Genomic DNA, 14,828 nt, shown 5'->3' on the forward strand with positions numbered 1-14,828 from the left:
GCTTAGTCACCTGCCACAATGAAGTCAGATTTATAGCTACAACTAATACCTTGTGATTCTCAGAATGAGTTGAAAATACTCGGGGTTAAGACGCCCAAACAAAAATGAAGCATTTGTCACTGGGATGAGTGAACTGTTTAACTCTGTATAATTTTAGTTTTACATCCCAACACAAAAAATGTGTATGCCGGTAATAGCCATGCAAATTTTATACTACACAAATGGAGGCCCAATCTCAATTCAAACTGTTTTTCTGATGTTACAGCAAATATTGGATTGGAATCTTCTATATGATTAAGTGATTAGGAAACCGGCTAGTTGGTACATTTCTTATAGGCAATAATCTGGAAACAGACTTTTGCCAGTATTCAGATTACTTGTTTATATGTACATTTGAATTATCTGATTGCTTGTGCTCATGCCAAGTTTTTTCATGTGAGATATTGTATGACCCAAGCACTGTGGGACTTGTAGTACTGAGACAAATAATACATGCAAACTGGTTGGCTTGCTTAAAAAAGGCTGATATGTATTGGTTGATGAGTCTGGAACATTTCCATTTGATTTTCTGCACCCATGGCAAATATGCCAAAGCTATGTCAATTTCCTCATAGTGGATGCCAGAGTTGTATCCATCTATATATAGTGTAAGTCTATGTTTTTGGCAAGACATATACAAGCTCAGCTTGTACTCACAAGGAATGGAAACAAGAACTTTTCTTTGTTGAATTTGGTGAGTGACATGAATGAAATTCTCTTTTATGCAATGTAAAAATTAAATGCGGAAACAAAATCTATTTGCGTTACAATGTTGCTTTCCTGCTTTGTACTTGTACTCGGATTACTCGTAAACGCGATGTACACAGGGTTATGAGGGGTCTCTTGGCATGTAAAAGATTCATTCGGATTGGTCCAAAAAAAATCCTATTTCTGATGTAGGTTGGACTATTCCCTGCATAGAAATGTAGTCAGTGACAGTTTCCAGCATGTTACCATTAACCTTTTTTCAAAACCTTAAAGTCACCAAGTTTTCTGTTTATATTCACTGTGAATTTCTTCTACTATTACTAGCACCAACTACTAGTAAGGAGTTACAAAAAACGTTTGAACTTCAGTATGAGGAATGATTCACCATCTTCCATAGTGCTGCTTGTGGTGACGTTGAGTTCAGTAGAGTTCACTGGAACAATAAAGCGCTTTGTATCTTAGCTAGGAGCAAAAAATAAAAACCATGTCTCACCCATTAAAAAACTGCTCTTGTATCTCTAAGCAACACTAGTTCATTGTGGAGTGTCGCCTCAGATCCCGGTAAGTCTGACAGAGTATTCATCATAATAATCATTTTTTGAACAGCGTTCTCCCGCCCCTAGCAACGGCAGTCCGACAACTAACACGGGCACTCTGCAAAACACGTGTGATCTGAGCTGTCAGACACAGCGTTTTTTCGTCTTGACCAGCTTCCTCGCAGCTTGATTTAGGACCGGAGGCCGAACGGGATGCTCTGCAGGAATGTCTAGACACATTGACTCAGTCATCGGCTCGGGCCCGGTTGACAATGATGCCTCCTCCACGATTGAGGAGTTCCGCCCGTGCTGGCAGCTGGCCAGTCACGACAGCATGAATCGGCTGATGTGATTTAATGAAGACAAAAAAGGGGGCGCGGCGGGCATTAAAAATGTCGTCTGCGAGGCCCCACCAGCAGCTGTTTGCCGATTTACTAGCAGTCGTGTGTCGTCCCGTTACGGCTTTATTTTGGTAAGAAGCCGTTAAAAAAATAAAGAAAATTCAATTCGAAAAACAGAGTTGCCTAAGTAACAGGTGGTGCTGAAAACTAACGGCGGAAGCTGCAGAGTATAAGTATGACAAATTTTTTGACAACCGTGACATTTTGATAAAGTATAAATGAATATTGAGGGAGGGTCGGTCCATCAATAAAAACTGGCACAACTACAACTTGATGGGGGATTTTATTCATAACTATTATAATTGTTAATAATAATGAATATTTGAAATTATAATTATTTAAATGTGAGGTGCGTTGTTTGAGGTGTTAGTAGAGTTGATAGTTAAATATTTTCTCTATTGAGTATTTGTTAACAATGCCCAAATTAGTTCAATGAGCCCTTATGCATTTGTTTCCACTGCACCTATCTGCTCTCATCTTACTTTTATCAGAGCTGTTTAAGGCAGACCCCATTAGATAGGAGGACTGGGGTTTGGGGGGAGTGCTTGAAACTACGCGTTTGCTTTACTGAGAAGCCATTGTGACATCCAGGCCACGGATCCCCTCAGAGCAGGATTTGTTGACTTGGTAAAGTGAGTCATAACTATCAGGAGAAAGTGATATACAAGACAAAACAATGTCCATTGTCCAGGTCAACTTCAGTGTAAGAATAATTTGATTTTTATTACACATATAATCATATAAATAATGCCTAACCTTTAAGGTTCTTATCGGTTAGCCTGAAATGAAATCAACCCTTGACAAGAACTATAAAGCTAGGGGTCATCAACATGCCCCAAAGCATACCTGAGTAGCTCATGAACTGGCTCTGAAAATAGCTCACTAGTGACAGGTCGATGATTTTTTTTCTAGAAAATATTATTTTGAACTGGCATGAGAAATCCTTGACATGATTGGCTGGCAACCAGTTCAGGGTGTCCCCTGCCCACTGCCCGATGATTGCTGGCATGGGCTCCAGCACCCCCGCGACCCTACTGAGGATAAGCGGTGCAGCTGATGAGATGAGATGATTAGTGTCTTTATATATCTGATCAATTCGTCCAAAACATTTTTAAAACTAGGAGCCTTTGAGCCTTTAATATGACACAAAGGCAAAGAACACAACGTCATCGCCACATTTGTTTTCAACAACAAAAGCCACACGTGATGCAATGTGATACTCAAAAGTTCGGAAAGAAATAGTTTTTCCCCTAGTGATTTGGGATTTTCTATTTCATTTTTTATCCATGTAGTTATTTATTCATTGAAATACATCAATTCAAATACAGATAAAAAAATATACGAAATGCACAGTCCTTTACCGAACAAAGGGCCTCAAACCTTAAATGTCATGAAAGCAATGTACGTAACGTTATCGCCACAAACTGATTTTAACAAAAATGTTAACCTCCTAAAACCTGGCGTCCACACCTGTGGATATAAATGAGCATTTAACAAGAAGCTCAGGTTAGGAGGTTAATCCGCAAGTTCATATTGTACAATATGAATATGAACTTAACAGGCCTACTCTAAAGTTTTTCCCTAGAGATTTGGGATCTAGTATCAGTATTGTCATATGCCGCTGCCAATCATCTCTGAAGAGCAGGAGGCAACCAGATGATAGAAGTAACACTGAGTCATGATATGGAGGCCTCTCCTGCAACTGGTAACCACAGAAACCATTACGATCTCTTTCATGTAAATTGACTGCATTTCTATAGGGTTTTAACCAGTCAATGAGGACCTCCCAAAGCACTTTACAATGTACTTCACGCTTACTCACACACCGATAGCAGAGTCAACAATGCCACTTCGACATTTAACTCTGGAAGCTGGGAATCAAACCTGCAAACTTTTGGTTCAAGATGAGTGCTCTACATCCTGAGATAATGCCACTCCACAGCGTGTGGGGGAGCAAACCCCTACTCCATAAATATGGTCTGGAGAAGGAGGGTGCCGCCAGGCTGTACTCCCCCCCAAGAAACACCACAGGAGATGTGGCCCCTGATGACCCTAGTAGTTAAGGTATTCATGAACAGTGAACTACACAGTAGACACCCGGGATATGGCAAACCTGCCATATGACATTTTCACTTCTAAGTGTGGAATGAGATGTTTTTACAGTCCCTCTTTACAGCAGTTTCCCCAGTGTACTACTACAACAACAAAACATTACTTTGCATGCCCAAAACCTTCAAACTTTGTGATGTTCATGCGAATGACGAGTACACATCTCGAGATGCCTATCTGCTATTGGTTGACATATAGAAAATGCTGGTCTTCTATTGGTTTGCGTCACCGCATCGTGAAATTACAGGTCCGTTATTGGGTCAACTACTTCCCACAATGCCTTTCTATTTATACAATTCAGAAACTTGTGTGCTTTGTAAAGAATTTGCCACACGATACAGTGGTCCCTCTTTATACGAGCACCTCTCAACACGAATAATTCAGTCTCAGAAGTTGTTTCGGCCGGCGTATTTGCTCCGCTTGTGATACGTGGATATCATAACTATGCTGGCCGTGGCTTAGCGCTTTCTCTTGGATATATAAAATATACAGTAAATGCTTATGTTTCATCAACAGTCTATCTCATATCAGTCAAACCCTACCAATTACTCCCCTTATTAGTGATTGCAAATCCTCCTCAAGCAATACCAAAAAAAAATCCAACAGTGCGGTATGTATCAACTCACAGCTAGACAATATTAACAATCTACGATGATGTATGTGTATATATATATATATATATATATATGTATAAAATGCACATAGATGATGATGTTGTCGTCCGCTACCAGTGAGAGACGATCCAGATTAGAGCCAAAATGTTTTTACTTTTTTTTTAATGTTCCCGTATAAAAATTGTTACTTAATATATGAATAAGCTATATTTTATGTTGACTAACTGTGTATTGTGTGTATTATTTGCCCTCATGCAGGTTTTAGATCAGGTGATGTGTCATAATAGTCTGTGGTTTGCAGTAATCTATGGTCTGTGCAGCCCTTTGAGACTCTTTGTGATTAAGGGCTATACAAATAAACATGACTTGACTTAATGAAATCAACGTTGTGAAACATTGTACGCAACGGGATTATACATGGCATTCAGGGTAAACATGTCATAAAGACTTTAAAGGGATTACAAAATAACTTTTATTCCCCAATTAGGCACAGAACGTGTATTGTTCCTGCCCACAATCATACATATATGTTCTAAAATATTCAACGTGCCATGGATCTTGAGAAATTAATTTTTGAATTAGACAGTTTGACATCACTGGATGACGAGAATCAAAACAGTGTTGTGTCCCGTTGAAAAACAGACAAGATTGATGTAATCAGCAAATGCATAGCACTCATTTACGCTTGGAGTAATTTGACTTTAACATACTGTGTCACTGGTGGACTTCTGACTGTTTTGTCCTAGTTGCGTGCTTTGATCAAAGAGTAATTTTACCTGCTGTCTTTTACAGCATGTGTTCATTTTTTGCCTTCGCCTCCTTTTAGGTATGTGCTTGAGACTTTTACTTTCGTGTTTTTTGCCCCATGTCTTGCAATTACTGTAATATTGTCCAGATAGCTCCCTTTTAGCGTGCTAACTCCAGTATGGTTCTGCCTTTGTTTGTTCTCGGTTAGCCCCGTTAACAGTCGGCTAGCTAGTCAGCCTTCCATGCTTAATGTTTTTTTTCTTCCGGCTGGGTTCCTGTTTGTTGTCGCGGTGTTTTTTTGGGTGGTTGGTTCGCAGTTATCCTGATTGCCAACTGCATGTTTTCAGTCAGCCAGCCTCCCGCTTTTTCCCGCCGATCGGTCCCGGTTCCTAACTTACAGCAGCCGGCTAGCCTGCTGTGTTCATTTGGTATAGTTACGGCTAGCTTCATGTTTGCTGCAGTGGTAGTTTTTTTTGTTGTTGGTTCCCTGTTATCCTGGCTGCCTACTGCATGCTTTTGGTCTGCCAGACTCCTGTTTTTCTGCCGATCAGTCCCAGTAGCCTTTTTAGCAGCCGGCTAGCCTGCAGTGTTAGCTCTCTCTGTTATAATTTGGACAGTTCACTTCATTTTGGCTGTTCTCCATTTTTGGTATCATTGCTGCCCGAACCTGCGACACAACGTCAAGAAACTCTCCACAAAAACTACCAAGACTTGGCTTAAAACACTCAAAACCTTTTTGACTAAATAACATGTAAACCAATATGGTGACTGCCGTTCTTCACATGACGTCAGAGCTCAGGAAGTCAAAGACAAGACAGACTGTCTACAAAATGCTTTATCCCGGAAGATAATTGGAATACAGACGCTGCCCTTCTTACGGACGATTGTTTGTAAGTTGAATTTGCTCGTAAGTTGCTTCACTGCTATATTTCGTATGTTTAAGGCTTGTATAAGTAACCTGTATTGTTTAGTACTAAGAAATAAACATTTCATGAAAGATTATACTCTACAAAGATCTATCTATCTATCCATCTACCTTGGTCATATCCTTTAAGAGGGGTGACCGACAGCAAGACAAACATATACCGGTACTTACTTTTGGAAGAGGTCCTCCTTCGTGGTAAACAGTGACTAAAAAGAAGCGTTCCGACCATTTTCTCAACCGCATCAAGCTTTCCTATTACACTTTCATTTCAAATGAAACGGCTCTTCTCTCCTTCACACCGACCATATTGAATGGATGCACAAAATATGAAACAATAAAAACGTCAAAGATCGTAGCGTGCTAGCAATACATTACACGTTGTTATGTTAAAAATGAACCAGGAAGTAGAAGCCGGACTTCTTTTTCGGGGTGGATGCTGGGTGACCTCTCACGGCACCACGCGGCGGAAAGAACCACTACAGTACTGTCCTCTACTCGGAAAAAGGTGTACACAATACAAAATCTAACTTACAACTATGTCTGGATATTTTTCAACATCACTTAAAAAATGTTCGTATGTACCGTTGTTGAATGTTCATAAGTAGGGGAGCGCCTGTATACCAATGACATATATATTACTTATTATGCAAAAAAACCTGATCCAATTTTCTCACATTTTGTATGTTTTAGAATGTGGATATCCCTTAAAAGAGGAAAATAAAGATAAAGGACTTTCAGGATATATTTAAAAAAAGCAAAGTAGAGCTCAGAGACCGGCCCAAGGTTTAATCATAGTCTAATGATACAATGGTGCATTGTAACAGTAGTGCAATTAAAAGTAGTGCAATAACATTTTGCAGCAACAAAAATATTCTCAACTTAGTTCAAAGATATGGATTTTCACATGTTTAAGTTCTTGCTTAGGGTGGTGATGGCCCTGGGGAAAACACAGTCTCTTAGCCAGGAGAGAACAGGTCAAAGAGGTGGTGGCTGGAGTGAGAAGAGACTTTTATAAAGGATTATTATGGATCAGGAAAATTTATTTTAGAGCCATTTAGGGTTAGCTTGTATGCTTCTGGAAGGACGGGAGCGGACTAATTAAGTTATAATAATTTAATTCCCTCGTTACACGAGCAATTCGAGGTAGGAGTACGATCTTGGAACGCCTTAAGATCGTAAGAAGAGACACCACTGTATCGCCCACTCCTACTTGGCGGTGTACCGTTTTTTGTGCTTTGTATGGAATTTTGGTCTTCGTCAACATGTTACGGTAACATCCTGTCCATGGTTATAACATCATGCATGAATAGGAAAAAAATAAGAAACGCAGCCAAGGCCACGCCAATGACAACCAATGCATGGCAAAGAATATTCTTTTTCCCAAAGTTATTCCAAGGTGACAGAAACTTGAACATCCATAAAAGGACGCTCGGAATTGTCGCTCACCTCTCCTGTTCATGGGACGAACTCGAACGGCCACCTTGACGTTGGAGTCATCCAAACTTGGCTCGACCATGCTGACTATTTGTAGCCGAGCTGATCAGCTCGTCCTCGGCTATGCGATCATCCGAATTCTCAAACCACCGCTGGGTGTTCCGCTAGCAGCCAGCTAGCATCGCTCGGCTCTGCTGCTCCACACACCGGGCATGACCACGGGTGTGTGCTGGGGCGGTGGAGGAGGGGGGCAGCAAACAGGAAGCTTTCTATTGCCACTTATTTTTTCTTTCACTCATACAAAACCCCTCATTAATAAAATGACATTGAAATACAAAAACGGGAAATTCGGTTATTTAACGCTTAAGCGCAGCAGAAGCTATTTTGACAGGCGGAAAAAAATGCTAGCGGTGAGGCGAATACGCCGATGTCACCCAGCCGAGCCGGGAAGGCGGCCGCGGTTGTTCATTCCGACGCTAACATTTCCAGGGGGAAGTCGCTGAGCGGTGAACGAACCGCAAAGGGGCCATTCCGCTAGTTGGCACCGTTAAAGAACATGGAGGAACGACTAGGACGCGAAAGGGTGGGAGAGGGGAAGAAAAAAAGCACCGCCCGCCCGGCTACAGTCTTCACGGCATTCCCAAACAAGCAATGCCCTCCTCTTCCACCTCCTCTGCTTTGTGTATCAAGTTAAGCATTAGGTTTGGCGTTAGAACTTCCGGCTGAGGCAAAATAAGAGAAGAAGACAAATTAAAGAATACCTTTTTTTTTTTTTTTTTTTTTTTTTTTACAAACTGCCGTTTTGGAGAACGTCTATCCATCTGTCTACCATGGTCATATCCAATGTTCCCTCTAATTTTCCACGGGTCTGAGCGTTCACACAAAGTCGGTGAGCAGTGCTTGAAACAACAGTGAGCAACCATAATCCCAAGTGTGGCAAGATAATTAATTATCAAACATGTCCAAAACTTGACATCACATTACATTTTGCTGAGTTTCCGGCAATGCAAAATTATTCTTCTCTTTTGAATGAATTGACTCATGTACTATTGCAAAGGTTGTACGGCCTACAAACATCGTTTGTTCTTACAATTCTTTCACAAGATATGCATTTCTTTTTATTTCCTGATATATTTTGTCGCATAATATCAACATTTTGGGGGGCTTATTTAGTCGGTTGTAAGATACAGAACTGTACTTAATCACATTTTTTAGTGGAAGTACAATGTTGGCAACAAGATTCACTTGATATAATTGGAAATTATTTGAATGCAACACAAACTTTCCTTTTTTCCGTGTTTTTTTTCTACTTTTTTAAAAATTCCTTTAATTCATTGTGTTTTTTCCGAGCTGTTACTTTTTTCTTTTTGTTCTCTATTTACTTTTTTTCCTACATTTCTTTCTTTTCTTTTACAGTTTTTTTCCTACATGTTTCCTTCGTTTTTCTCTTCCTTTTGTTTCATTTTTTCTCAGCTTTTCACTACTTTTTCATTTTGGTATTTTTTCTTTTTTGTTCTATTCCCCCCTTCCTTTAAGTCATTTTGTGCATAAATTTACATGATATTTGTTCATGTTGGGATTAAAGAAGCAAAAACAACCCGAAGAGCCGTTTAGGACCCGAAAGAGCCGGTTCCTTTTAGTGAGCCGAGCCGAAGAAGCCGGTTCCCTGACAAATTCTACAAACTTTACTCAACTTCGTTCTCATTCGACTCGACTTCAAAATACCGCATTTAGGACACAAGGTCAGGGGAACCCGTGTATTTTTCCCTCATGCACTGTAACTTTGACTTGATTCGCTTCTTAATTAGTAATTTTGAGCCCTCATTTTTGTGCGCTGGCTAGATTTTCTTGAGCGCTGAGAATGTGCGACCAGTGCGCAACTGCGCACGCGCGCAGTTTAGAGGGAACACTGGTCATATTCCTCAAGAGGGGGGACCGACAGCAAGACAAACGTTTACATACAATAACAAAGAAAATAAAAGGGAAAAAATAGCAAAAAACGTGAGAACGTAATATATCAAATTCCGTTGCTTTGATTTATTGAAATAATGTGAATTACTCAATGTCGTCACTTTAACACGACTAATGACGTCACCAAGTAGAATCAACAAGATTAGTGCAATACATCCATTCATTTGAAGTAACATTTCTATGTGACGGGTAACCCTGCCTTTTCGTTCAAATGACTTTAACAGAGAAAAAACCCCGTTTTTTGCACGCCTAGGATGTATCTCGTGAAGAAATGCGACACTTCCGGCAATTGTTTTCAAAATAAAAGCGATACATTTATTTGAGCGCACACGCGTAGCATTGCAAAAATTACCGGTACATACAAATTGGTTGAAGAAATATATTCATTGTTTCACTGTGCGTTAGTCTGTAATGTTCAATAAAACAATTAAAACGACACAATATTATTTAAGTCTTTCGCCACCGACTAGTAAAAATCTGGTGAGAATGAAATTACATTTTTTAATTCAAAGAAAACACAGATAAAAAAACATTATTGTTTTAAATAAATATTACTATTGATTTCAAAATTCAGCTTTGAAATCCATTCACATTTTGTGCAACGACAAAAAATGCGTTCTATTCGTTCTCGTCTATTTTAGATAACTGTCCCTGGTCCGAGACCGGGTGGGAACATATGTTGGCCTGGAGAGGGATGTGCGCCACCAGGCTGTACTTGCCCAAGACACACTGCAGGGAATGGTGCCCCAAAGACCTTGGTGTTTTAGGAATAAATATCCTAACACAATTGGATATTAATTACTGTTACAATAATGTTTTGCATTTTATAGAAAATACATAATACAGTAATACACTAATGTATGATATTAAACGCATTAAGACTAAAAGTGACTAAATAAAATGTTTGAAATAATTGAGAATACCATACAATTTAACATTCCAAAATAAATTTCAAATTTAAAGTACAGTAGACCCCGGGATATGTCAACCCTGACTTACAACTTTTGCTTTACAGTGTGACATAAGATGTTTTACTTAATGGCATTTCATCCAATATACAACATCAACAAATTATTTTAGAATGCTCAAAAAAATGTCAGTGTCCATGCATTTGACGAGTTACATCTCCGAGAAGCCTGTCTGCTATTGGTTGACATTATTAAAGGCTGGTCTGCTATTGGTTTGCGTCAAGGCATCATGAAAATAATGATATACAATTGGCTGAATTACCTCCCAGAATGCCTTTCTCTTCGTTCAGAATCTTCTGTGGTTTGTAAAGTCATCAGTCAGCAATACAACACAGTATTTTTGTACTGTTTATTCGCTATGGGTTCTAAGGCTTGCAGCTATGCTAAATTGAGAAGCAAAAACATGATAACCATGGAAAGGAAGAATGTGATTATCAAGAAACGCAAAAAAAAAACGCCACCGCTAAATTGCTTAGTTCTAACCAATCAACGATCAAGACTATTTTTAGAAATAAGTAGGTGGTTAAAGCATAAAAATCGAAAGGCATATTACCTGCAAGAGGAAGTTTTTAAGTCAGTTTCATTTGTAATCTGTCAACGCTGTACCTCCTTCCCCTCTGCATTCATCCGCTACTCCCCTGGACCAGCTCATGTCCCACCAAAAATCAATAGTATCTATGTATATGACACATGTGTAATACTTAATACATTCATCCATCCATTATTTGCACTGCTTATCATCAGTAGGGTTGCGGGTGTGTTTGAGCCCATCTCAGCTGTCTTCGGGCAGTGGACAACCTGAACTGGTTGTCAACCAATCACAGGGCACACAAAGACGGACAATTCACTCGCTCTTTCATACCAATTAGCCTGCTTTGCATGTTTTTGGAATGTGGGAGGAAACCGGATTGCCTGGAGGAAACCCACGCAAGCACGAGGGAGAACATGCAAACTGCACAGGACGGCATTCGATCCGATGACCTCTGAACTGTGCGGCGGACGCACTAACCACTTAAGATATTGTATACTAATTCATTTAAATATCTATATCTGTAGTATCAGATTTTTTTGAATGCATAGCTAATTACCATAGGTCCTTATCTCCCACGATACAACAATTTCACTTTGCGATACCCACAGATTCTTGTCGTATCCTGGGGGTGTACTGTAATTATGCGTAGTAAAAGTTCACAGTATATGGAAAACAAAAAAAGACACAATACAAGGAGTAAGATATAAAGTAAAACTTTATCATGACATACAAGTTTAAAGCCCTGAGAACCACGTCTTTATATTACTAATCATATGAACAAAAGTGAATGTGTGAAAACCACTTTGCCAAAAAGTGCTCCTCTTAAATACAATCAGCACAAAAAAACAAACGTTTTAACAAGCATTCACCGCCGTTTTGTCCACGTTCTTCTTTTTTTTCTTGTTGTTGTTTGAATCAAAGAAAAAAAAAACTATAATATATTTATATAGAGGTCATATCATCATCATCATCATCATGTCCATGTAATAATAACAGTACAAAAATATGCACAAACCCCACAGTTGAATGAATATACGGAGCATTGTACAAGCCAAAGACGACATCAAAGAAAATTGATAAATGAGGTATTTGATAACCATTTTGCATAATGTGTCTGCTATTTTTTACATTTCATATTTTTTTCTGTATTTTTTTATTTATTTTTTGTACATTTTATCTAAACAAAGATCAGGTTAGTTTTAAACAATCTTAAAGCTTAATTAACTCCACCCACTTTAAATCCCCCCCATTTTTATTTAAAGCAGCTTTCTGAGCGGCAATGAGCTCGGCTGCGATCAGTGACGAAAAAAAGCAATCAAAATCAAACAAAAACTCCCAGAATGCAACAGCAAAAAGTCAGTCTTAAGTAGCATTCAGCCTAGCGGCGACATTTCCTTCTACCTTTAGCGTTCACATGTTGTCACGTTGAGGTATTCCGGTGTTAAGAAGAGGTCTAGGGGGTGCGTAGTCACCACTTTGTATACCACGAATACAGATATTTGAGCTAACCTTGGATTCTAAAGCTAGCAAACTATTTTCATTTGAACATCGTTCCGGAATTGGTTCAACAGCACTTAAAAAATGTAAAGTGGCGTCACTTGTGCATTGAACACAAGCAGATATAGCGGCTAGCGAAACTATTGAACCCCCCACGCCCCAACTTTCTGCCATATTGCCACATTTCAGGCTTCAAAATTAAAAGCTAAAAAACTGAGAATAATTTCTAATAATCAACAACATGTAAGACAAGATCAGGAAGTGGAACCAAATTGTTTCAACGTTGTATATTTTTTTTTAAATGAAAAGTATATGTTGCAAAAATATTGCCACCCTGTTCTCTCAGCTCAGCCAACTGAATACCATAAAAAGGCAAGTTGGAGACACAAATACCATGTGGAGCAAGGTGCTCTGGTCAGATGAGTCCAAAATTGAACTATTTGGGCTGAATGCAGTGTTACGTTTGGCGTAAAAGTAACACCATCCCCACTGGCAAACATAGTGGTGGCAGCATCAGATTTTGGGGCTTATTTTCTTCAGCAGGAACTGGGAAGATCTTCGGAAGTGATTGGAAAAATGTTGGTGTATAATACAGAGCGATTCTGGCAGAAAATCTACAAGAGATCTGAGAATGGGGTGCAGGTTGACCTTCTAACAGGACAAAACCCTAAAGATAAATCAAAATTAACAATGAGATGGGTTAAAACTAATAATATTACGGTGTAAAAACAACCATGCCAAAGTCCAAACCCCAATCCTAAAGAGCATTTGTGGAAAGATCACCATCAAACCATAAGGAACTTAAGTTTGTTTGTTTGTAAGGAAGAATGGGCAAATGTTTCTGTTTAAAGATGTTCAAAACATATTAGAGACATACCCAAAAACACCTGTGGCTGTGACCACAGCAAACAACGTTGTACAAAGTATTAACTCAAAGGGGGACAATGTTTTTGCAGTGCCTGTTACAGTTTATTTGTTACATAATATAAAATGTTAAATACATTTGATTTATTTTCACGATTGTGTCTCACATGTTGATGCTTCTTAAGAAATATTTCCAGTTTTTTTTTCTATAGGTTTGAAACCTGAAACATGGCAATATATTAAAATGTTCTTGGGGGGCTGGGTACTTTTGCCAGGCACTATCTTAAAAAAAAAAAAACCAGACGCTAGTAGCGTTTCAGACGATTGTCAACAAAGTTGGTGTCATAGGTAATTAGCAATGATTCTGAGGTATGTAGCAAGTCTCGCACAAGCATTTTCGATAGCATTAGCATCCGCTCGTCAGATAGTCGGAATGTCAATTGTTCAAATCCTGGAAAACGGGAAACGACTGCAAAATGCTGGCGAGGTGGAAGGCAGCAAGCTAGCAAAAATCCTCCAAGGTCAATGAGAGATTTTAAAGTAGCTTATGGGGGATTGTCCAAAATAAAAACTAGCGGGCGTACTTACTTGTCAGTAAAATAAGCTGATTTTTAGGAGGATTGTCAGCAAAACTAGGTGGCGGCTAATGGCACACAGTTATCATCGATAACATTAGCATCCAGCTATGTAGGTAGTTTTACGAGTTGCTAGTTCAAATCCCACACTCTAAAACACTTTGATTAGAAAATATAATCAAAACACATAATGGGTCAAAATTGATCAATTGTCTACTTGGGTTAAGGGGGACACAATTTCTTGGGATGTTGATACATGATACAGTCGTTAGGTTGTTACAAATAAATTGACCGAGATTTTTAAGTACAGCATGGCTCCAAATTTTTGTTTTGGAAGGGTGGGGGTTATAAAAAGAAAAAGGGACCTATTGTCTACTTGGGTCAAACTGACACGATATCCTGTATTGTTTGCTAAAAACATGATTTAATCGTTGGGTTGAAATAAGACAAAAAAAGGGGGCTATTTTGGGGGGAATTGTTTTGTAAAGCATGTCTCATCGCTTTTTATTTTATTTTTTTTAAATTATGGGGGTTATTAAAAAAAAGAACAATAATAAAAGGACCAATCATCTGATTTGATCAAACTGACACAATCCCCTAGGTTGTTTACCCATATGATCAAATATTTGGTTGTTATGACCAAATGACTCAGATTTGTGCGATTGTCTAGTATATGACACAATTTGTTTGCCATTTTTTCCAAAGTATGGGGATATAGTAATAATGATTAAAAAAAGGACCAATCGATTACTTGGGTCAATCTAACATGATTTTCTGGGAGTCTGCAAATAATAAGCCGATAGTTGGGTTGTTATAGAACAACTAAATCAGAGACTGTGATTGTCTAGTACAGGATCCCCCAATTTTAGATGTATTGTAAGGGTTGTGATTCCAATAATTAGGAAAAA

General features: G+C 38.9%; 1 protein-coding gene across 2 annotated transcripts in view; it reads right to left on the minus strand.

Annotated features, from left to right (window-relative positions):
• The window catches only part of kif13ba (kinesin family member 13Ba), a 43,913-nt gene extending 35,770 nt beyond the window's left edge, over nucleotides 1-8,143 (minus strand). For both annotated transcript variants that reach the window (XM_088333972.1, XM_088333971.1), the window contains exon 1: nucleotides 7,526-8,143. In XM_088333972.1, coding sequence (XP_088190098.1) covers nucleotides 7,526-7,595 — 70 coding nt within the window. In that variant the 5' untranslated portion in view covers nucleotides 7,596-8,143. The remainder of the gene's footprint in view (nucleotides 1-7,525) is intronic.
• Between the last annotated feature and the right edge of the window lie 6,685 nt (nucleotides 8,144-14,828).

Source organism: Urocampus carinirostris, chromosome 4, assembly GCF_059441175.1.
Source record: "Urocampus carinirostris isolate Australia breed hairy pipefish chromosome 4, RoL_Ucar_1.0, whole genome shotgun sequence".
NCBI lineage: Eukaryota > Metazoa > Chordata > Actinopteri > Syngnathiformes > Syngnathidae > Urocampus > Urocampus carinirostris.